This window comes from Metopolophium dirhodum, chromosome 1 (genome assembly GCF_019925205.1).
Source record: "Metopolophium dirhodum isolate CAU chromosome 1, ASM1992520v1, whole genome shotgun sequence".
In the NCBI taxonomy this organism is placed as follows: Eukaryota; Metazoa; Arthropoda; class Insecta; order Hemiptera; family Aphididae; genus Metopolophium; species Metopolophium dirhodum.
Genome location: NC_083560.1, coordinates 87,817,882 through 87,844,765, shown reverse-complemented (window position 1 = coordinate 87,844,765; position 26,884 = coordinate 87,817,882). Strand labels below are relative to the sequence as shown.

Genomic DNA, 26,884 nt, shown 5'->3' with positions numbered 1-26,884 from the left:
TCCTCCCGCGACACTGGCTAAACTAATAAGATTTTGTAATTTCTTATTGTGAGTTATTATGGCCATTTGGTCCCTTGGTGATCCCGTTAAAAAAATCTGCTATTCACACGATTTTCCCAACCAATCACCAAACGATCAAATTCCAACATTTTTCTTAAGTGGTCAAACCGTTCGGTGCATAATAGTGCACCATTTGTCAGTCTCCAATAAAATAGACAAAATATGCCCCTATTATTTACCGCCCGATTCCTAATGTTATTTCTTTCTCTTTTGTTTTTCTGAAATTAATGCAATTAAAATTACTATTTGTGGTATTCTGTTAGTTAATTATTAATATCTAGCGTTACTTTTTTTTTTTTTTTCTATATATATTTACTTTAGTGTGTTAATTAAGCTACTTTGTTATTTGCTATAATAAAATTTATAAATTCGCAAAAAATTATATTTTTACAACGTGGTGCTAGGTGCGTGGCTAATTGTTTCTTTTTCGTTTTTGTTATTAAAAATATTATGTACCTATCTCCGCTTTTGAATTTTACGACGTCGCCTAAATCTTTATGAGATTTTAATTGCTTGTCTCTACCAAATCTCATTTTTAATTCGTAATTAATACCTGATCGAAAATTATAATATTTTTCGATTTCAGATACTATGTGGTACTCCGACGGACTATTTATTAGTTCGCCGTGTACTTCTTTAACGTCTTTATTAGATATTACTGTTGTTTCGAATTTTTGCATAAAATTATCATAACTTTCGTCCGTAATTTCTGTAATATTATACATACGCGATAACGCGTCGACATTGGTGTTCAACTTGCCCATTTTGTATACTATCTCATATTCGTACTCCTCCAATTGTAGTCTCCACCTTGCCAATCGGGATAATGGGTCTTTCAAATTAAATAGCCATGACAAAGGCCTATGGTCCGTAAGAATTGTAAATTTTCTACCATATAAATACGGTCGAAATGTTTTTACGCCGAATATAATCGCCAAACATTCTAGTTCCGTTGCCGAATAATTACATTCCGCCCTGTTTAAAGTTCTAGAACTGTAAGCTATTGGTAAATCCGATCCTATTTTACCTTGAGATAATATTGCACCTAGCGCCCTACCGCTAGCGTCTGTCGTTAGTATAAATTGTTTTGTAAAATCCGGATATTGTAGAATTGGTTCTGAACATAATATTTCTTTTAATTTATCGAAAGCTTTTTGACAGTCTTCGTCCCAATTGAACTTTACGTCTTTTCTTAATAATTTCACTATTGGATTAGCAATAGCACTATAGTTTTCTATGAATTTTCTATAATACCCACTAAGTCCTAAAAAACTTTTTATTTGTTTAACGTTTTTAGGAACCGGAAAATCTTTTACAGATTTAACTTTCGCTTGGTCCGGTTTGATTCCTTCGTCACTAATTACATGACCTAAAAATAAACATTCCCGTTGTAAAAAACTACATTTGTCCGGTTCTATCTTTAGATTGTGTATACGTAATCTCTCGAATACGTTTATTAATTTTTCATTGTGGTCTTGTAAATTTTTAGCATCACTATTATGTCATCCAGGTATACTAAACACTTCATTCCTATTAACCCTGATAACACGTTTGTCATCATTTTTTGAAATGTCGCCGGAGCTGAACTTAGACCCATAACTAATCGTTTAAATTGATAATGCCCTTGTCCCGTTGAAAATGCCGTAAGTTCTTTTGATTCTTTAGCCAAAGGTACCTGAAAATACCCCGATTTCAAGTCTATCAAACTGAACAGTTGACATTGTCCTAATTGGTCTAATATTTCCGTTATATTTGGTAATGGGTGAAATTCATTTAAAGTTACTTCATTAAGTGCCCTAAAATCGATAACTATTCTGAATTTTTGTTTCCCCGAGGCGTCCTCCTTCTTTTTGACTAATATTAATGGTGCGTTAAACGGACTCATTGATCTTTCTATGATTTCATCTTTCATCATTTGACCTATTTGTTTTTCTATCTCCGGTTGTTGTGAAAACGGTAAACGATATGGTTCTTTATAAATCGGTTTCAAATCCTTAGGAACTTTTATTACGTGTTCTGCTGCCGTAGTACACGTAAGATTATCCCCTTCTAAATAGAAAATGTCCGCGTAATGTTCACATATTTTTACTATCGAATTATATTCGTGAACTTGAAGATGATCAGTACGTATCAACGCCCTGACCCGACGCGAGCGTTCAGTGTCAATTGTGTTTATACACCGTACGCTATCTGTCAAAACATCCGTGTCGTATGAAATATTACGCACTTGACCTACATTTATTTCCTGCGTCATTTCAGATATATTTAATATGCTTATTGTAGTTTTGTTGTTTTTGACTGTATTGTAAATATTCGCGCAATATACGCCCGGTATTAATTCTTGCTTATTAATTAAAATATTTTTATTATTCATTTCTGTATCCGGTATATCGATTTGTACTATTGTCTCTGAGCGCGGTTTTAATGTAAAACAGATGTCACTATCGCTTCCGGTTTTATTATTATTTATTGTTAGCGTGTTATTAGCGACGTCTATTACTGCATGATTATCTATTAGAAATTTATTACCAATAATTCCGTCTGCCAGAATCGGAAAAATATTGTTTACAACATAAAATTGTGTTTCGAATGCTTCATTATTAATTATTAATTCTATTTCTGTTTTTCCTATTGTAGAAACTATTTTTTCATTGATGCCTTTCAAATAAATTTTTTCGTTTTCGTTAATTTCAGTGTTTCCTTTTAATGCATTAATTTTAATTATATTTAGATCCGCCCCAGTATCGACTAATAATTTAATTTGATTCTTATTAAAACTGGGTGATTCTAAAGTAATGTGGTTGTCTATTAATTTTGCTGTGATGTGGAAAATCCTGTGTGTGGGTCTTGAACTATTTCTTGGACCAATCTGACTCCCACTGGTGATGGTCCGTTGGCGTTTCCCGACGTGCTTCTTTCGTTTTTCTGTTTTGTATAACAGGTTGAAATTTCATGACCTATCTTATTGCAGTAACTGCAAAGTACGCCCTGAGTATTGTTATTGTCCCTACGAACATTATTGTTGTTGTTCGCATGGCGCGTGCCGTTTACACGATTATTGTTGTACGTATTTTGTTGCGCATTAGGTCGATTGCTCCAGCAATCTCGTGCTATGTGATTAGATCTACCACAAGTGTAGCATCCGGTGCTTCGGTTAATATTATTTTGTTGTACATTATTGCCATTGAAATTCCGTCCATAGCCGTTTCCGCCTCGTTGACCGCCGCGATTAACCATGTGTGAGCCATATCCGCTCTGATTATTATTCCCATAGTTATTGCGGTTGTTGTGATTAACATATCGATTGTTATACCCGTTGAAATTATTATTTCTATTGCTTTGATTTGAATTACCGTTTCCTCCGCGATTAACTGCGTTATTTGTATTACCACCATTTTGTCGTTTTTCCTCGTTATTGACGTCCGCCTGTTTTCCATTACCGATTTGTCTCTGCAACTTATCCATTTCTACTTTTGACTCATATTCGAGCATCTCATCGATCGCCGTTTTGAAACATCGTTCCAATGTACTGGGATTTCGACTTTTCAATACTGTATATAGGTGATGAGGTAACCCTGTCATAAATATGATCATTGCCTGTTTCTTTGTTTGTTTTTTCACTATATCTGCCTCGGCCTGAGCTAGACCTATCGTACTTGCCGCGCAGAGTTTATAATATTATAACTCTTCGATTCTACTAGCGAATTTTGCCACACTTTCTCCCTCGGCCATACGTGCCGTGTTTAAAGCTATTGATAGGGCCCTCTCCGATACTTTTTGTTCGAATGCCCCTTCTAATATTGTTTTTATTGCTCCCCATGTTTCTAAATTTCGATATTTTGTTACTTCTAACGCATTTCCCGTTAACTTAGAAGTAATTATTTTTAATAATATCGGTGTATCTGCTTCCGTTGTTTCTTTAATTGCGATTTCACAAATATTTATAAATTCGGCTACGTCCTTTTTGCCCGTGCAAATAGGTATCATAGCAATTGCTTTATCTAAATCCATTTTACTCATTTTTTTTCTTAACCACTGACTCTAACTGCACGTGAATTACGCTTGAGTCTGACCTAGTACCTAAACGACCTACGGTTTGTTTTCGTGGCGCGGTACCTATCTGTTCTGTTAAACTATGTGTTCTTACTAACTTTTTCTTAACAGTTTTAACTATGTGTTTCCTAGTTTGTTCTAAAAATTCTTTCTTTACAGCGTCTTTTAAAACTGCCTCTTTTAATTCTTTCCTAGATTTATAATTTTCGACTTTTATTGAACTGTCCGCAGAACTAGTATCAATATCTGAACTATCGGATTCTGACATATATTTATCTAAACATTACATATATATAATTTTTAATAAATTATATCTACTAGGTACTTATAAATTATATCTACTAAATTTATTAATATCCTATCCGCGTGAGTAATTACCAAAAGTATTTACTCTACATGTATATACTATTATTGATTTATAAACTAATAATACGTAACTACCGTCACCAAAATTAATAATACGTAAAAATACTATTACTTATAAAGTAAATATCATGCACAAATAATAAAAACTATTTACGTAAACGCACGACGTACGTTGGACATGGATGAGTACCTATCTAATAACACGTAAAACGTTCGACCGTCTATGTTACGCGTGTTAAATTTCGATACGGTATCCCCTCACCCGTTTCCCTCGCCCTGTTCCGCGATGTTTTTTTTATGCGTACGCGCTCGTACTACGCTCGAATATTATAACGAAAAATTCCCGGTTAATTACTCCGTAAATCCCTCTAATAATATTCGACTTCCTATCCCCTATTTTTATAGACTATAGACTATAAAAGTATTATTACTAATTTTTCCTAAATGCTTTAATTTCCTAATTTACGCGCTTTACCATTTAATCTTCTAAACACTAACAATTTTTTTTTGATTTCTAATAATTATTCTATTAACTTATTCTTAGTAACGTTATACTATTTCTTATCCTAGGGCCCCTATAATTAATCTCTCTCTTTTTTTTTTTTCAAAACTTTTCAAAATTTGACGTCAATTACTTCAATAAGGTCATCTACTGCCTTTTAATTCAAAATCTCTTTTTTTTCAATATATATCACTTAAATTCTCTCAACATTTATATTTCAATTCAAAATTCAATATTTCACTTTAATCAATTATTCTCATATATAATTCAAAAATGCTACGCGCGTGCATCAATTTCCTAGATCAGCCTATCGCTGTCTACTTTAATTTATTAGATCAGTCCCCGCTGTCTATCACAAAATATCATAAAACACTTAGGTCAGTCCTTGCTGCCTATCACAAAATATCATAAAACACTTAGGTCAGTCCCTGCTGCCTACCAAAAAATACCATAAAATACTTAGGTCAGTCCCTGCTGCCTACCATAAAAATCTCAGATCGGTCCTTGCCGTCTATAAAAATCCTAGATCAGTCTACAGCTGTCTATCATAAAAAAATCTTAGATCGGTCCTTGCCGTCTATTTACCATAAAAATCCTAGATCAGTCTACAGCTGTCTATCATAAAATACGTATATAGTTCTTCCCAAGCTTGTTTCCTATTTTTTTTTTTCTTTATTTATTTTTATTCGAATATTTTTCCCTAATATTTTACACCACCACCAAGTATAAAATAAACGCTGATATATATGTATCAACGTGAGACGTGCACTTCAAGCTATACAATTTTAATTTTAATTATCTATCTTCACTTAATTAATATACTCACAACAACGTTGTTGCCACTGCTGTGTTCATTTTCTTGATTGACTGCTGGCCCGTCTTGAATTGTTCGTTGATCCCGGAGTCGCCTTGGTTGATCAGACCTTGACTGTTACCTCCGTGGAGCTGCTTGACGTGGTGTAGCCGCTGCGTCGGTACTGGATCTCCGAAGTTGAATGTAGCCGCCTTGACTGCTAGACTCGCCTTTGGAAATTTAAATCCGCCGCTTCGACTGCTCGCCTCGTCTTGAAACTCCTTGAACCTCCTTTTTCGACTGCGCCAGTGTAATGTTCTCGACAGCTTGGTACCTACTATCGTAGTACTAATAGCAGATAAGTGGCTGCCGAGATATTATAGTTGCGGGTCGCAGACAATTTGTTTGATGTTGTAGTCGTGGTTGATAATAAATAAAAGACAATTGTTGTTTTATTGTGAATTTTATTATATTGTTGATAATTTTTCTAAGTCCAAAATATGCTCGTACAGAGTGGCGTGAAGGTGCTTGCACTAATGGGTGGTAGTACACGTCTGAAAACAGGCCGATTCGGGCTCCCTTATATATGAAGTTCCCCGTACCCCCTGCCTATAGATACTGTATCTCGGCTCACGGATGTGATTTGTGTGACCATCGTTCCAGCCCACGCATTTTATGACTTCCAGTATAATTCTGTGTATTCGATTTGATATAATCATTTTTAATTTAATTTTAATATTTTTTATAATGACTATCGTTGCGTACAGTGTTGTAATCAAAATAATCATTCTACTGTTTCATATTTTTATATATTGAACATTGTGGTATACAGAGCAATTATATGGTTCAATGAGTTCCTAATATCCGTTTCTCAAACAAGACATTAAAATGTAATATTATTTAATAAACAGAAGGAACCCTTATTTCCGTTTCTATTATCCGATATATGCCGAATTACAGTATAGCTAATCTATATTATAGTATAATTACTATTATATTACAATGGTGTTGTTAAGTAGTAACTGGCTTACTACAAATGTATACCATATCGGCTATCACCAGTTTACTGATTTAGCGTATACCCTGTAAAATTACTTAAGATGCGCAAGTCTAGGAGCGTATACCCACGTATACCTTCAAAATTAATCAAAAACTTAAGTAAAATTAAATATTAATTGCTTTCAAAAAAATATTTTTATCTTTATTTTCAACGATTGAAAATTATCAAATTTGTTTTAATGATAATCAACTAATAACTATTATATCAGGTTTTTGGGACATTGACGCATCGTCCCAAATAATTAAAAAAAAACCAACATCATTTTATAAAGTTGTATAGATAATATATTTTGTTAATTTATTGTTATGTTTTGTTTTGCGGTATTTAATTATTTTTTATTATTGCTTTCCATTATAATTAAGTTTACAAATTTCAATCGTATTTGTCAAATATAACGTTATTATAACGTTTGCAAAACCTGGATCCTAGGCTTACTCCATCTTTATAATACGGAACGTAATACTACAACAATGGCTAAAATATTGGAGGAAAATAGACATAATATCAGTCTAAAATAATGTGGAGGAAAATGGATCCGTCCATTTTATTAGCTGTCCCATAAGTTTACCACTCCTCGATCTAATACTAGATATTAATATTCTAATTTCCCCTATTGTTTGAAAAATGTCTGCATTGCTTTTTTTTTCAATCCAGCTACTGTGGAGTAGTCTTCTCCAGGTCCATATTTCCATTGCCTCTAACTGTTTTTTGTTTCTACCATACAACAGAATACTCCGTATGTAGGTAACTTTTACAAAGTTTTTCCAGGTCCTTAGACTAAGATTATTATTCATGAGTAGGTAGTTGTCATTTCTGAGTAGACATTCTTTTTGCATTCGCTATTCGATATTTCATTTCTACTGAACATCTGGTGTCATTGATTCATGTACCTACTCCTTAATATTTGTATTATTGTAGTTGATTAATTTTTTGATAATCAAGTTGTTAACGATAGGTGCTCTGCTTTCTTTACTAACTATCATGGCTTCTATTTTGTTTTTATTGATTTTCATAAGGCATCTATTTAAGATTTCATTAAATGTAGAAAGTGATTTATTATATTTTAATAATATTTTTTTTGTGTTTATGTCAATATAAAATTTATAAAATATTATTTTTTTTAATTGTAGTACTACCAAATGGGAATGGTGGTGGCAAGTATATTATTATTATTTATTTATGTATATTTATAAATTATGTAAAAATCTTTTACAACTGAATCAAATAGTTATAACTATGGACTGCCTCAGAAATTTGTAAGATGCTAACATTGTAACTCATAAATTTCGTTTTCTCCTATATATTAATGTTTTACAACATTTTAAATATTAATGGTCTACTAAGAGATTTTCCAATAACCTATCTTCTTTCAATTTTATTTATTGTAAGAACACACACATAGGTACACAAAATATACGGTCAGTCTCTACATCTAAAACTACAAAACATACGAACTTTAATTTTGTAATAATGGTTCCTCAAATGATCTAAATGTGCAATAAGAATGGATTCTACGATATTCGCATTTTAAAGAGTTGGTAAAAAATCAAAAAGGTATCTTAAGATTCAATATATAAACTGAGTAAGTTTAGAGAGTAAGAAGTATGTTAACCATGTTAAAAAAACACCATCTACTAAATCCAACCTGGGACTATGCTCAATTTTTATGAGTGAAAGATGAACATTATATTGATCAAACTGTATTATAAAAGTTTTAACGCGTTTATTTTAATTGTTTAAAATATAATTCATTAATAATAATTTAACCGTCAATATTACATATTTTGTACAATTTTTAATTTTTAAACAGGAAGTATCGAATATGACTGCAAGTATATTATAATTATTAATATAATAAATGACAAATTTATTAAAAAAAAAAATCTTATACCTATAAATCGATAAAACATTTATAATCAGCAGGCGATTGCCTCAGAAATTAATAATTACCTAGCTATCATCGTAATACATACATTTAGTTTTCCCCCATTTTTTGCGTTCTATAAAAATTTAAAATTTAAAAGTATTACTAAGGTTTTATCTATAATTCTATCCTCAATTCGTTTTCAATTTTTAGTTATTTAAAATTTGATTCTGTGAGTTTTAATCATAGATACAATACAACAAATCTACCTATATAAGAATGCAATAGTTTTGAAGATCATTGTAATTCTATTAAATGTTTATAAAATCTAAAGTAGAGTCTTGCCACAAATGTTTAAGAGATCCGGGACTTTATCAGTGATAAATTGAAACATTAAGAATTATGGTGATGTAAATATTAAATTTGTGAAATATTATTCTTTAAACAGCTACAATATCCCAAACATATAGTAAAGGTATATTATAATAGACGTTAAAAATACATTTTTTATTTTAATATAAAATATTATGTAACTTATCAAAATACCCAAAGTCAGAGGGTATCCACACTGGTGGGCCACCCTCCTCACGTCATTTCATGTTATGTTCCTTAGACTCTTTGAACATATTTTTTAAGTGACTTGCCCTCAAGGTTTATCTTAAAAATACTATTTTTGACAGTTATAATGAACCTAATTACAATTGTATTAACATATAGTTTAACAATATATGAACTACACATAACTAATTATCTTGAAAGAAATATTATATAGACTGGTGTAAATTAAATCAAATGTCTATATTTTAAAAGGATCTTGGAACTATATTTGTTAGGACTTTTTCAGCCAGCTCGTCTTCTCTCGTCTTCTAACAAGCTGAGAGAATAGTCAAGCGACCAATTTTGGCCGCGCCTGCTTCAGTTGCGTTGGCGGCACGTAAGTGGATGTACTCGTCTGATCGTAACTTCCACTGATAGAAATGAATAAAATTGAGACGCTCCGTTTTGAACTTGACGTACATATCGAAGCACTACCGTTGAACATTCAAAAAAAAAATAATAATCTGTACTATAAAAGCGTAATATAAATCTTTGTCATGGGTTGGTTCCGAAACGGCTTGACAGATTTGGATGATTCTTTTTTTGTAGTGTTTGCAACTACTAGGACAAGGTTTTTTTGAAAGCACATTTTAGGAAAATCCACCGGGAAAGTAGAAAATCTGGATGTCAAATATAAAACAGTGGTGCTATCTGTCCAGGAATAAAATAAACTAAATAATAATATAATTTTGTTTATTGTAAGGTTGCTAATGTTTATGATTTTAGTTGTTAATTTTAAGAACTTTATTAAAATAAAAAGAGGAAATTAAACCTTGGGCGCTCCACAAAGAGTACCAAGAGGATGCGCTTATCTAGGAACAATATAGTTGAAGATGAAATTAAATACATGTTTTTGCAGCGATGCCAACGAGGGGTTATTAATCTGGACTCAGCTAAAGCCTAAGAAATAAGAAAATAAGGCTAAGTATTAAGGTTTTGATTGGATATATGATCATTGTTTGTCCATTTTCTTCTGCGCTGAAATTCAAATCAGAAACTTCTTCAATGTGTTACCCTTATCTATACTAAAGCATGTCCTTATTTTTTGTAATGCATACAAATCCACAACGTATCGTCACCGAATTTTTTACTGTTTTATCTGACAGTCTGCTGAAGATTTTAGAACCACTTTCAACATCTTATCTTGTGTTTCTATGTTTTAGCCTTTAGGTATACTTGACAAAGTACCTACGTCATATACATTAGTTATTTTATGTTTATTTATTCTTCAAGAAGATAATGGCCCCACTGAACATGTTCGTGTTATGAACTGTAATTGATGTATAAAATAATAATATAATATAGAATTGTACCTTGTACGTATATCTAAGATACGTTAAAACTATAATATAATGATTAAGGCAAACGATAGTAATCGAAAGCTAGACTAGGTACGGTGCTACTACTGGTACCTACTAGTTGCCTCCCAACTGTAAGTCAAAAAGTTCAATAATTTTTATTCAACTGCCTCCCGATTGTACACAAGTTGGCTCATTCCGTCGTATCCTATATTTTGTTGTAAACGAAAAGGGTCCAGTATAACAGGCAAGTAGTAAATGTATACCTAAGTGATTCCTAATCGATTCAACCATACAATAAGTAGGTATTATTGATTTGTATTAATAATTTTAATTAATTATTTACAACTTAATCTTATCATTATATAAAATAATTGTATTCATATTAGTAGCCAAAATAAGCAGACTTGGTACTTATTGGTTAAAAAAAATTCGGGAAAATCTTTTTTTTTCAAGGATGGGGGGGGGGGGGCTGGCGAAACGGTCAAAATAAAGAAAGAGGGATTGCTCGGTAAATATTGGCGTGCGAATTCCGTGCGTAGGCGTGCCAATTCATGCTAATCGCGTGCTAATTATTGGTTAAAATAAATTCGGGAAAATCTTTTTTTTTCAAGGATGGGGAGGCTGGCGAAACGTTTCAACAGCCCCCCCCCCCCCCCAAAGTTTATTGATTATTTCTCATTAAATAGTGCCATGCAAATTATGATAATAGTCTTGCCAATTCATGCTAATTGCATGCTAATTTTTATTGAAAAAAATATCCGAGATTTCAATTTTGGGGGGGCTGGCGAAACGGACGTGTTTTTATTCTTTTTAAATTTGAAAATGTTCTTTCATTTGTGGCAGAGGAAACAGGTAGCGTGACTAAGATTTGAAGAAGTTTAAATATGTTTGGATAAATTGACTGGTTACACATAGCCATAGCCTCTAGAGCATTATTTGGTTTCTCTGTTGTTTGCATGAGTTTTCTCTGCCATAATTTGTATTCTGCTTCAATAATTTGATTTTGAGATCCTTCATTCTGCAAATCTTCAATATATTTATTTGAAAGAATTATAATATCTTCGATGGGACCATTTTCCCTAAATAGAGAATCAAAACCTGATAAAATCAATCGATGAACATTGAACCTTTCTTCTAACTCTGTAATAAATTTGTCAAGATAAGGAATAAAAATTGATGCTCGATAATATTGTTCCAGAGTATTTAATGGTATATTGCATCTATTAGTTTGTTTTTTTGTTAATCTCGGAATTTTAATTTCAATATCAAATTTTGTGGCAACTACTTTTACTTCTTCAAATATTTCCTTGAAAACATCATCGGCGTGTGTTCGAAGTTCTTGTAATTCTTTTTGTGTATCATTTGCTAATTGTACAGCCAATTTAAGATCGATATTTGATTTTTGTAGGAACTTTGAAAGTGGTAAACCTATACTAAAACCTTTGCTTAGTACGAATAATGAAATCACAAACTCTATATCTAAAATAGAACTTCTAAGACGTCTTGCTTTATTCGAAGTATCGTTATCGTCCCATTCTGAAATATTGTATCCAATGCTTCAATGACGTACTCATAAAGTTCAATAAAATCGTTTATTGCGTGAAATCGTTCTATCCATCTAGTTTCGCAACTTCTTTTCAATGACTTTTTTGTTGATGTTTCTGATGAATTTTCAATATGAAATTGAAGAATTGATTTTCTTTTCGGAAAAATAAAGAAATCGCGAACTTTCCCTAAAATTGCTAAACAGTCTCTTATTTGGGTCGCGCTACATGATTTAGATACTACCAGGTTTAACACATGTGCGGAACAGTGTACATAAATTGCTAAAGGGTGTGTGTCTTTAATATGTGCTTGAACGCCATTAAATTTTCCCGACATAGAGGCCACCCCATCATACCCCTGACCACGTAAGTATGTTGTATCTATGCCGAAATTTTGTAGATTATCAATTATTAATTTCACCAATCCTTTCCCTGTCATGTCAACAGCAGGAACAAATTGCAAAAAATCTTCATGAAGTTCAAGGGTGCTTAATTCAACATATCTAACACACAAAGATACCTGTTCTATACCCGACACATCAGCCGTTTCGTCAGCAAGAACAGTAAAACATTTTGCTTCGTTTACTTTTGAAACTATTTTGTTTAATAACAGTTTGTTACAGGAATCGATTATTTCATTTTGGCTAGTAGAACTTGTGTACTTAATGGTACCAGAACTTTCAAGATATGATCTCATTTCACTATCACCTTGGGCCCTATAGCGAAGAATTGCCCTAAAATTACCATCATTATTTTGTTTGTCATCTGAGCATGCTTTAAAAATGTTCCCAGAGTCACGATGCCCTCGTAGTGCCATATTTTGTCGACCACACAAAATAATTGCCTCAATAACAGGAATGATATTTTTACGATTTTGTATTATTTCTTTTTTCTTTCCAATATCAATTTGTTTGTCTACTGATAAAGTGGGATTTTTAATAATATTTAAAAAGTTTTCTGAATCTAATATACATTTTTTATAGTATTCTAGTTGCGAGTGATTTTTGAAATATTCTAATGCATGTCTCCAGTTGTCATATTTTTTTGTAACTAATGATCCTAATTTTTGATTATTAATTCCAGCATAATTTGTTGAAAAAGCTACACAAAATTTACAATACGCTCCATTGTCTACATCAGAATACACTAACCAAGGAAAGTTAGCAAACCATTTATATTGAAACTTCAAGTGCCTAGCAGTTTTATCTTTTCCAACAAAAAATATTTTCACAGGAAAATTATAATTTACATCGGGAATCCAAATTGCATTTAGTATATCATGTATTTCATTTTGAGTCAATACTCTTTTGACGTAATTGAAAATATCGTGTCTATTTATATGGGACGTGGACGACGTAGGGATATCAGTGTCTGATGCTGAAACTACTGAATCTGTGTTATTTTGTATATTGTCAACTTTTTGAGGTTTGAAAAAAGACAGAATATTGGGTTTCTTTTTGGAAGTCATAATTGTGATCTATTTAGAATAATATATAAAATACATTAATATTATGTATAGGTACCTAGTGTATACATAATAATATTATCATTTTAATATTTTTATTTTACACGTTACATCAAACAATAATAGTTGTAAATTAAATTTGAAATTATAAATTAGCAATTACCTTACGTCCTTACTGTCTTGTTAAGTGTTTCCGTGTTCATGTAGCGAATTAAGCAGAATGCCTACTATAATCACGGTTATCTTCTATACCGTGCTATAATGTCAATAACAGTCGGCGTACCTACTAATATAATCATATATTATTATGTTACGTCGTTATCGTCGTAATTGTCGTCGTCGGACGGCGACGACGCGAAAAAAAAACCAAAAGTTAAACCAAAGTAAAAACCCATTATATAAAATTAATATTCTCTTTCTCGGTACCTACGTACCAAGTTATTAATGACTTTTTAAATTTTTTTCTGGGGGGGGTCGAGACCCGGGACCCCCCCCCCCCCCCTCCCCCCCGTAAATACGCCACTGTAGGTATGCACTAAATTTAAAAAAAATAAAAATAAATTAATAGGTATTTATAATATGGTTCCATATCATTAGTTCAACATTATTCTAATATATTTTCTTGATAAAAATATAGGTTTTCGTTCTTATACGTTCTTTATATGATGTTCTAAATCTTCAGTTTATTATTTGTCGTTCGACCGTTCATTCAAACCTTGCAATGATTTTTGGTCTTATTTTCGAAAACGTTTTGAACTATATGCCACTTTATTTATATTGAATCAGTTTATTCCATGACATAACGCAGTTATTTGATGAGGGCAACTTTAAACTATCCAACCACTGGTTAACAAATTGATGGGTTGTTTTTAATGAACACTAATTTATGATATAGGTACATCTCTACCCACACAGCATAAAAAAATGTTCAGGAAAATAATATAATTGTCGAAATATTTTAAAAAGTTGTGTAAATAATTAGGAAATATTTTAGTTATATTTATTATTTTGCCAAGTTCATATTTTTGAAAATATTTTATAAAAACCATTTACAAAACATTTTAATCATATATTTTCAAAAAATATTTTTACGGATACTTTATAAACATATTAAGTCAACATTTTTATGCAATCATATAGTATTTTGTTATCATGGGAAGAAACATGTATAAAATATTATTACTCAAATATTTAATATTCAAACACTTAAAAATATTCATAAAATATACTAATTTCCCAAATGATGTATGGGTATAGTCACCGCAGTATTTAAACTTTAAAGTTTAGGTTTATCTATGAAGGTACCAGAAAAATCTATTAAAATTAAATTTATCTGTAATTACCTTTTCTATTGTTTGGAAAAATTACACCAAATAAATTTACATTTTTTTATCAATAATATAGTACAATAGTACCATTTTGTCAACAGTCGGAAATCGTACTACATAGTATACCGTTATGACGTTATGTATTGATAATATATTATTTCGACATACCATACCTACCTATACATATTATATTAATTGAATGTAGTAATGTACAATTTATTGATACCTTGCGTTTGAAATTCATATTTTTACATCATTTGATATTTGCTATATTTCTCATGTAACAATTTTCTTATTTTATTGTAATTAAAAAACGAATGACTTTAGATACTTGAAAATTGCACTAAATATTAATTATATGAGCATTTTCTATGAACCACACAGTTTTGAAAATAATTTGTCACTTTTCAATTTTTTTAGTTTTTTTTTTGTTTGGTAAAAAGCGTGAAAAATTAATGCAAAGCTACTGGTATATTGTTACAATATCAGTTGAATAATATTAAAAATACATAGGCATAATTTTTTTTATAAACATTTAAAGTTTGAAAAATTTAGTAATTATTTTGTAGTTAACAATTTATAAAACGTTCAACTTTAATAGCTAAGGATTGAAAATGTAAAACAAGGGTTCACGTAAATAGGTTATATATAAATTACTTTATTCACAATAATATCAGTTTTATATTTTCTACCCGCAGCAATTATAGTCAAAACAAGAACACAAAAATACCTCTGAAAAATATTGATTCGAATATTTTATTAAATTAGTATTCTCATACAAAATTAATATCGTAGATAAAAATAAAAAAGCTTTTTTATAAAATAAATTTCAAAATTGTATAAATTAACAGTAATGGGAAAAACGGGATTAATACGAGACAGACTTGAAAAAACGGGACAAAATTCATCCCTTAAACCTTTGGTGGGACAACGGGTGACACATTTTAAATACAGGACAATCCCGTATAATATGGGATGTATGATAACCTAAGTAATACAGAATTTTCCGAGTTGTTAAAGGTTTTTAATACATTTAATCCATTGCCCTTGCCCTTCAAATATTTAAAAGTACGTTTTAAAAACTGTTTACAGATATTGTCAGTTTTAAATTTTTTTAGTTTTCTTTTCTATAAATATCAATACACTTTTATTTGTTGGGTAAAAAAGTGTGAAAATTTAATATAAGGCTCCTGATATAACGTTCTAATAGCAGTTGAAAAAGATTAATAATTCATAGTCACAATTGTTTTGTAACTAAGGGATGCAAATTGAAAACAAGGTTCCACGTAAATAGGTTATATATAAATTACTTTATTCACAATAATATCATCAAATATACTTGGTAATACCATGTGCTTACTGACTGTTTTCGCTCAGAATCGTTTTTCTTAGACAATGATTAAGTATCATTGAATTCAAATTTAATACTATCCATTACAGTGAACCACTTATAACCTACTGTACACCAGAGCGATTCCCAATCGCCCATCTTTTTTTTACTAATTATTTCATCTACAACCAATAGCAACCATTTACAATCAAAAATTTCTATAGTAAATCTCAAAATACCTGTTTGAGCACCTCTTCGGGTTGAATCTACTGGGTATAATTGTGAATCTAAACTATTGAGGGACTCACTCAAAAACACACAAAAAATGTCCCATTAGTGAAACCCATATTAAAATAAGTAGAGGTGTTTTTGAGATATATATCAATCACAAAAAAGGGGGCTCTATTTTATAATATACCTATATAGATTATATTATATTAATTGTATTAATATTTAATTATTTTTATTTTATACATTATAGTAGGAATATCGTATATGAAATTTCTAACCTAACCCCAAAAACTGGGGGCCCCCGTGAATTGCACACCCTCACTCAAGATAATTGAGCCACTGTAATATACATACCTACTTGGTAATCAATTTAATATTTATTATTTTATAATGTTGATGTAGTAGGCATAACATATAAAACCTTAATTATATTATGGAGGATATGAATTCAACTAGACAAAATTTTCCTTTTTATTGAATTAAACAGAAACCTGTTTTAGAAATTTGTATTTGTCAAATGTGCAATGTGATTCTGCTTAGGACCGGGTTAATTGTATTATTGTTTTGTGGTAGGTACTTATTTCAAATGGGTCTATTTAATTTTAAACATTTAAATTTTAAACTTTAAAGTCGTACATAGTTTAACTCGTAAATTGTTTAGATTACAATCCACTGAATTGATTACATTTTATTGTATTTTACAAATAATATATATTGTTAAATGAAATATTGAAAACCATGATTTTAAGTTGCAGTATATGGTTGTATTAAACACGTCATATGAATCAAATAAATTGCAGATGTGTAACACAGTTTGTATTTTGTATGTTATCGTGTTTTCTACATAATAGGTACCTACAGAACAATAGCAACAATCCAACAACAAATATTGAATTAAAATATATCTTATAAACGACTATATTGTTTGTATGAAATGTTTATTTAGTTTTTCAATATTACAAACACCATATTATATCATACTGCATCTAAGTAATACCTATTCAGAAGACAATCATATCATATTCTTTGCAAAATAAAGTTTATGCTCGTTCAGTGTAGTGATCTTAACAATAACAACCATGATTACTTATAAAGTTTTTATGACATTAACTGTTATATTTATAATAAGCTGTAAAGCTGGTAATGTAGAAGGTAATAATTAATATTATATTTGTATTTATATTTAAATATAAAATTGATATTAAATAGGACACATATTTTCAATATTATAATATAATTTTACACCTAGGTATGTGATTGTCAACAAAATAACCATTTATTAATGTTAATATCGACCTATTTAATGTAAAATAAATGTATCAAAAACAAAATGTAAATACTAAGTTTACTGGACTTGAATACAGATTCAAGTTACGAGATACTTAAAACGAAGTACTTAACTGGTATGTAAAAGATAAAATGTATATATTTGTGTAAATTAAAAAGTGAACTTTAAAATGTACTTTAACATAAAATAATCGATTTTTCTATTTTGGGAAAATCAAGTTTACTACACAATGTTAATTATATTATTTCATATTTTAATAAAATTTATGAATTTAATTGTATCTACTACATATCGTGTAATAGTTCCATTATTAATTGTATAGATACGTCTTAAATATTATATTTTGTTTTTTTTTTTTTCAATATTAAAATGATCATAATTATTATTTTTTTAGAAATGGAAAGTAAGTATACTGATTTTATACGAGTGAAATAAAATAAATGACACAATTTATTTGTATAAATAATCACGGGGAATAGGAAGTTCCTACACGAGAGTAGCAGGTAAACAACTACATACGTTAGTTCCTACACGGTACAATATGATGAATAAAAAATATAATACACATCGCATAAAGGTTCGCTCAAACCGAAGCGGTAGCGGCAGCGGTATTTATCGCTTTTTAAATACCGCTGATCTAACCTAACCGGAGCGAAATATTTCGCCAAAAATTACTAGTCGACATTGTGACACCCATGCACGTACATGTATTTTGTTATTACGTATTATATTTTTTTTACTAATATTAATATTTAAAAGTACAAAACAACATATTTCTATATTTTTTTTAAGATTGTTATCATGCCATGGATATTTATTATGAAAACTCAAATACAGTTTGTGCTGTTACAATAACAAATAATAAAAAATCATGTAATATTTAATTTTTTAGACGTAAAAGACGAAAATGTGTTCATGAAATTAATAGCCAAAGAGAAAGTTTAAGTGAATTTAATCATTTAATGCCTCAATTACGAAATGATGCAAAACGTTTTTTTATTTATTTTCGAATGACATCAAATGTTTTGATGAAATTTTAAATTTTATTAATGAAGATATACGTAAAGAAACGACTCATTTTCGTGTGCCAATACCTCTACCTGAACGTCTCACTATTGCTTTAAGGTAGGTTATAATAATATATAAATGATAAATACTATAATAATATTATAATATTTTATAATAATATATATAATGTTTAGTATTTATATCTAATTGTTAGAATAAAAAAATAAAATTGACTACAACTGATAGGTTTTGCTTTTGTTTTTAAAGTGCTCTAATACTTTGTCAATATTGGAACATTGTGAATCATTTTGACTTAGATCTCTGATCTTTTTACGAGGATTTTTAGGAGACGCAGAAAATACGACTTCGTTTTTTTTCAAACGTAGATGCGGTGCAATTTGACATATCGTTCGTAACATTATCCTCGTCTTGAGCCGGTTCGTGGACTTTGGATATAGTTCTTTCAGTTTGGAAAAAAATAATTTACGATTAATTTATATTCAAATAAAAATAATAAAATAGTTAATTACTCGGAAAAACCCATATGTTCTTTTAAATATTCCATATGAGACGCCCACCTGCCACTTTTTATAAGCAGAGAGGCTTTTATTTTTGGTCCCATTTACACTTTTGCCGGTAGATGTTTTATTAGCTCTCAAATACTTTTGATACGTTTCGCGTAGGTTTTTCCACTTCGATTTTAATACATCTCCTAAAAAAGTATTTTATTATTATTATATATGATGGGATATTCTTTAACAATAGCTATTAACTGTTCAACTTTATTAGTCATTTTTATTATAAAAATTAAATTGTAAACAAGAGAATCGTTCATACATTCAAACACCACGACGTTAGATTCAACTGCGAGGTGCAAACTTCAAGGTGCACGATTACGATAAATAGATATGTGTTTGATAAATATATTAATAATATGAGTTGGGAATTTACAACTGATTATCGCAGCGGTAAGCGAAAAATATAGTGTCTGCAGCGAAAAATAAAAATATCGCGTACAATCTTGCGGAAACATTTTCGCCGCGGTATTAATTTCGCGCTAGTGAGTGCACTCGTATTAAAATGTATAGACATTTAATTTCGCTGCCGCTACCGCTACCGCTGCCGCTTCGGTTTGAGCGAACCTTAATGCAAAATTTTTTTTTTTATGAGATTTATTTCTATAGCCTAAAAATTTAACATAATCGTATTTACACAATCGTAACCACAATTAGTAACGAAAAACCAAAATCAGTAAAAAGTCCACCGAAAAAAGAAGAATTCATAAATGAAAAAATTTCAGATTATACAACAAACCAAATTAATCAATACAATTTTGTTAAGTTTTTAAGTTATAGAAATAAACCTCATAAAATATAAAATTTCGTATTATGTGATTTTTATTATATTTTTTAACTATCATATCATATTATATTTATTTGTGACAATACGCTATAAGATTTTTATTATATTTTTGAATCATCATATATTTATATTTTTGATTCGTATATTCATGTTTAACATTTTCCGCCGTGTAGGAACTAACATAGGTACGTATACCTGGTTTTTACCGTGTAGGAACTTACATATTATATACCTTTTTCTATCATACAGGAACTAAAATGTATTTTTTGTACCTGGTACTCTCGTGTAGGAACTTACATTCACCCAAAATTACAACACAGTTATAATTAATGTAGATACCAAATGATTGTATCCACATCGTGTAATTTAGTTACACGTTTAACATGTATAATTGAATAAAACTATTTTTGATAATTACCTATTCCCAAATTACAATATCTTTATTAGGCAGGTAGTTTAATAATTTAAATAAAAAATAATAGTCGTTATATTAGGTACAAAGTCTGGTATTGTTTTTACAATCTTTACGGATACGTAATAGTCAAAAATACTCGTATATAACTGTGTGGTTTGTGGTTAGAATAGAACCATAGTAAATGCTGCTTATCTTAACAAGTGATTAAATGGAGGTAGCGGAGAGCAGCAGTAACCGCTATCCCCAACCATTGACTATTTTTTAACGGAATTAATGGTAATGGAAGAATCTTTATAGGTATATATTTAATGCCACGGGAAAATACGTGAAATAATTTATTTAATGCATTTTTTTTAGATGTTAAAAGTAAGTTTACTGATTTTAAATGAGTGAAGTATAATTCATAACATAATTTATTTTCATGACGAAATTTTAACACAATTATAATTTATATTTAAAGAAGTTAATTGTTTCTTATTTAATCCCAAGATTTCATCACAATGATTTGAAAAACGACGACCTATCCTATCTAATTCCATACGTCGTGGAACCTATCCGATAGCCATTCCATTATTCATACGTTGCCCATGCCGTAGCAAGACAGCATGACCTGTAAATGAACATGTCTCGGGGGACCGTATTGTGACGTGCTATGCCAACAGTGCTCATGACACAATTAGTGTGGTTATTCCGTGGTATAACGTAGCACACCATAACACCTACTGGTGGCACAAGAACTCTCGGCAAAGCACGCCACAGTAAAATCCACGATAATAACCTACAAACACATATTATGATTTGTATAAGTTCCACAAGACTTTGCATCAATAAAAATCGATAATTTTCTATCGTTATGCTAACAACGTCGTTACCATCATAGTTTTAGAGAGGGTGTAATGACTAATATTATAAAAATGTTCAATTCAGTTGTATAAAAGCGTATATTATAATATGTTTACTTACGGCTGCAAGGATATAAGCTGTAGAGCCTGAACATGACATTAATTTACTCAAATCTTAAATATGTGATGAAACATGGCATCTTGACAACTTTCTTATTGCACGGTGAAAGGGTGATTTCGAAACATAGCTATACCCAATAAAATTTACGACTGTTTATACATTTTGATTTAAAATTGTTTGATTTATCAAATAAATCAATCATAATAATATAGGTGCATCGTATATCATATAACGTGAAATAATATATTTAATGCATTTTTTTTTTAGAAGTTAATGGTAAGTTTACTGATTTTAAATGAGTGAAGTAAAATTTATGACATAATTTATTTTCATGACGAAATTTTAACACAATTATAATTTATATTTAAAGAAGTTAATTGTTTCTTATTTAATCCCAACATTTCATCATAACGATTTTAATAAGAATGCGTCATCTTATAAAAATGTATGGTCCTATTGTCTGTAACCCAACCATAGTTTGTAATACATCTTTGTTATTCATTAGTCAATTTTTAAATAGATACGTACACAATAGCCAGGGACGGATTGACAGAATTTTTCGGCCCGAGAAAATTATTGAGACCGGCCCTCTATACTATAATATCTAATGTTATACATAATATTACTCGTGTTTTTATAGGTGGTTCAACTCCCCCCCCCCCCACAAATCACAATATAAAGTTTTAAAAATTACAATTTTGTTTACTGACTTATATTTATTAAAATAAAATTTGCACATACATAATATAGCAAAATAATTTAATATGAGAGTTCAGAGTTCTTTATTGAGTAATGCACTTTTTTTTTTTAGCTTATTAATGATATTTTCTGTGTCAATATCATTTAACATTTTCTTCTCTACTGCCATTAGCATAAAATCTTCTAAATATGAATCAGATAATGTGCTTCTCAATCTGGTCTTAATACATTTAAGTATAGAGAATGATCTCTCACAAGCTACCTATAAAAAGAAAAGGATATTCTTATAATATTTTAAGTTAAACCTTCAGGAAAAATGATCTTACTTGTGTCGTTGGCAAAGTAAGTAAAAATTTGTAAGCTAAAGTCAATGTGCTATAAGCATTACTATAAAGATTAAATTTCATAAGTAGTGTATAACAACAGGTAGCACAATTCTTACAGGTCGACAGTGTTGTGCAATTATTGTATTTATTTAAATTGTCTTCATCATTATCATCATTATCATCATTATCTTCATCATCAATGTGATTCAAGGTATAGGACTCTGCAATATTTATTTTTAATGACTCCCAGTTATTGGAAAAGTGTATTAATTCTGTCCTTAATTTATCAGCAGTAACTTCTGAATCAAATTTTATTAATTTTGAGACTAGAACATCAAGTGCTTCAGCTGGAAGACCATTTTTAATGTCATTGAAGTTGCTTGGAGATAGACAAGATAAATCAGCATATATTTTTGAATTTGACAAAAATCGTTTTTCAAAACTATTTATTACACCATCCATGACATTATTATAAACTTCAACAACAAATTTCTTATATGGATCAATTATTGGCTCATCTTCTGCTCTATCATCGAATTGCATTTTTTTTTTCTTGACCTTAATGTGGGTAATTTGCTTTCAATAATAAAGTCAATATCACTATTTTCTTCTTGGTTTTTTTCGTCCAATTTGATATTTGCTGTGTTAATAAAATTATCAACACACTTTTTTAGGCCAGCTTCATCTCTCCTTAATAATTTCAATTGTTTTACAGTGTTTTCAACCATAATGTATGCTTTTTGAATATCTATACCCGATGTCTGCAAATATTTTGACAGTGGAGTTGTTATTTCAAATATTTTCATGTACAAAAATGCAGTCAATAATGTTGAGTACTTTAATAATGATTCTTTAAAACTTGTGGCTTTATATCTTACATCTGGAGTAAACTGAACTGAATCCTCAATAGCATGTAGTGAAATTAAGACTTAAACATATAAAGCATTCTGTGAATTATTCGGGGTTCCAAATATTCTTCGAAGAGACAAGTCTTTGGACCACCATCTAGTGTCACCTATAGTTTGTAGCCTTTTGTTTTTATTATCTTGATTGTTAGTCATCCAAACATTCATACGTTTATGGGACTCCTTAAAAAAAACAGCCAAACTGTTCATTAAACTAAACATAGTTGCTGCAGATATTGGTGTTTTCGTAACATCTGATATAACCAAGTTCAAAACATGGCTATAACACCATACGTGCATTTTCCCAGGTGAAGCTTTACCTAACCATGACGAAAACCCATTGTACTGGCCTTGCATGGAGGCCGCCCCATCTGTGGCATTAGCAATACAGTTTTCAATGTTTAAATTATTATTGTAAAGAACTTTTTTTAAGAGTTCAAAAATACCTTTTCCAGAACTGTCTATACAATTAACTACAGCAATTAGTCGTTCCTGAACACCATTTTTATTGACATACCTTAATACGACTGAACATTGATCCTTGACAGAAATATCTTGAGTGGTATCAAGTTCGACAGCAAACATTCCTGCTTCTTGTACTTCTCGTGCAATACATGTCTTAATTTCTTGGCCTATACACTCAATAACCATAATAATTGTTGTTTTTGATATTAGTGTAAACAGTCCACCACGATTTTTGTTTCCAGATTCATGAGACACTTTACTCTTTTTAATTACTAAATCTAAGTGCTCATTTAGAACAATATCAAATTTTTTTAATAATAGAATAATTTCTAAAAAATTTCCATGATCTAAAGAATGGTCTTCAAGAGTATAAGCTGCTTCATATTTATTACCACGATAACTTAGCCCTCGCTTCCCTATAAGCTTGACAACATCAATCACCCGTTCTAGAATTTGTCTGTTTTTATTTATCATTTCCTTTCTTTTATTCATCTGATTAGAAAAAAGTAAAAAATCTATATTTTTTTTATTGTGGTTCAAAAAATATGCCTCAATACTTTTGTTATGCATTTGACTATTTTCATGTTCATTTATGCGTTGATGATGTAACGTTCCCCAGTCAATAGGATTGAAGGATGATGGAATAAATGTAAATCTCGAGTGTTTAGTATAATATGTTTGATTTATTTAACTTTTTCAACTGTGACTGATTATAACAAAATTACTATAAGTCCAAAATTAATAAATGAAGCTAGCGAGATGTGACATTAGTTTACTGATGACTGTTCCAAAGCTCGTCGGTTGTTCGTCTGATGAACGCTTGTCCATCAGCTCTCCTCGATGGGTCTGTCCCTGTCCCTACTTATTCTGGATGACCATACATAGTCATCTTGCGGTTAGGCCTACCGTGGGATTGTCACACGCTTGCACACGGCCGGATGAACATATATGTGTTGTTGTTGCGCATTTGTGGTGTTTGTGTTATTCCACAAATCCACACAGATCTATACGGTCATTTTATACGAGTTATTTATATACGTAAGCATATATATATTGACGCACGCCGTTCAGGGTCACGCGCTCGATATTCTCTGTACTACTACACACGCAGCGCGGACGCTATTACTATTACTATTAATGTTACGCGGCGCGTACTATTATAATATATGATTATATATTATACACTTTTACACTGCCTAAATAAGTGTTATATATTGGGTAATATGATATTAAGTCACAGCTCGCTACAATGAACATGCGTCCATGTTGACATTCCTGACATAAAAGTATTATTTTCATTACTAAAAGCCAAACATACAGTACAAAAAAGTGCTTCCCAATTATATGACAGCCAGAAACGTTGTGTTTTAACTTCTTTAAAAAAAACTTTTTTTGAAATAAATGGATTTTGTATGTCTGGTTGGTGAGGGTGGAACTCAAAAAAGCTATCCAAAACAAGGACTCCAGGTTTTTTAAACATTGATAAATCTAATTCCTCTTTGCTTATTTTTTCCTATAATTTTAACATAAATATTTATATATCAATAAATAAAATATTGAGTTAAAAAAACACAAGCAATTTTAATACACAATGCATTAAGATTATAGAAAAAAAAAACTAATAGTTTTATCTTTATCTATGTCATTACTATAAATTTTTTGTTAATTTGTTATTCCTATCTAAAATAAAAGCATAGGACAATACAACAATAAGATTTTATTACTCACTTTACTTTATAGAATTGTAAGTTGACAAATATGATGTCACAATAGTTATTGAACACAAACATTGATATACAACTATTCAAGCACTGATAATAGTAAACAATAAACATTGGCTATTGGCATGCTAAACACTAAATTATTTCTTTATACATAAAAAAATACGAATAAATAATTTGTTATCACATATATTAGAGGTTTTAATATGAACACAAATTGTGTTACACAATGTGCATACCTTTGCAAATGAAGTAATACCAATTTCACAATTAGAAGGCTTATTGTCATCAGTTAATAATATATTATCTTGAGTCACTGCTTCATTGTCATGTTCTTGCTCCTGACAAAAAGCAAAAACGAATTAACTCCTTTGGTAATATTACCACTTTACTAGTAAAGATAAATATAATACAATTTATACCTTCAATAATGCATTATCTGTGTCACAATTGACAGCTTCTTTTTCTTTTTCATTCAATGCTTTGGTAAATAAATTTTGAATACTATGACAAGATCTTGCTTCATATTGTAGTTTTAATCTTTTTCTTTCCCTAGTTTTTCAGCTCCTCCTTTAGCTTTTTTTTTATCCATCATTTAACTTTAGATGATAACTAGGTAATAAATTACGTACAATAACGAAAAGTCAAAAAAAAAAAATCACTATTTTATTATAATTTTATAAAAGTAAAATACTAAAATCAAATCACAGTATAATCATACATTTATACTATCGTAGTACCACAGAATAGATAAAACAGTCCGTAACGTGATAACTGATAACTCTATGAAATAAAATAATGTACGTGGGCCATAGAGTCGCGGGCACGCATTATCATATTATGAGATAAGAAGTGATAAGAAGTCAGAAATTAAAATAATTATGATAAAGACGTGATAAACTAGTAAATAAATAAATAAAAATAATAAATATTGAAAAATATGAAAAAAAAATGTATGACAATTTATAACAAAATTAAAAACTGTTTGCGTCCATAGCAGCCCTCAAGGATACCGGCCCACCGGGAAGTTTCCCGGTATCCCGATGGGCCAATCCGGCCCTGACAATAGCCATAAAATGGTATCATAATGAAAGTCTTAGATATTTGCAAAACAAAAATTATTTATCAACCATCTATAATATTGACGGGTATAATATTATAAGACATGATATCATGTAATACATAGTATATTTATTATATAGTATGTACCCGGGATTGGATTGTCTCGGCCCTTCGAG

At 30.2% G+C, this 26,884-nt stretch overlaps 1 protein-coding gene across 1 annotated transcript; it reads right to left on the bottom strand.

Moving 5' to 3' along the window:
• Positions 1 to 3,928: 3,928 nt before the first annotated feature.
• On the bottom strand, positions 3,929 to 13,608 carry LOC132943730 (zinc finger MYM-type protein 1-like). The gene is made up of 5 exons (XM_061012807.1): positions 13,257 to 13,608; positions 12,104 to 13,058; positions 11,392 to 12,041; positions 4,212 to 4,389; positions 3,929 to 3,977 (listed from the first exon to the last, which is right to left on the bottom strand). Exons 1-5 carry the CDS (start codon positions 13,606 to 13,608, stop codon positions 3,929 to 3,931), a joined length of 2,184 nt encoding a protein of 727 aa, XP_060868790.1.
• Between the last annotated feature and the right edge of the window lie 13,276 nt (positions 13,609 to 26,884).

Coding starts and splice junctions, on each gene's coding strand:
- LOC132943730 (XM_061012807.1), bottom strand. CDS start 13,608: ATGACTTCCAAAAAGAAACCCAATATTCTGTCTTTTTTCAAACCTCAA. Junction 12,042..12,103: donor ATAACGATACTTCGAATAAA/GCAAGACGTCTT, acceptor ATTCGTACTAAG/CAAAGGTTTTAGTATAGGTT. Junction 4,390..11,391: donor TTTAAAAAGAATAAAAACAC/GTCCGTTTCGCC, acceptor TGTAATGTTTAG/ATAAATATATGTCAGAATCC.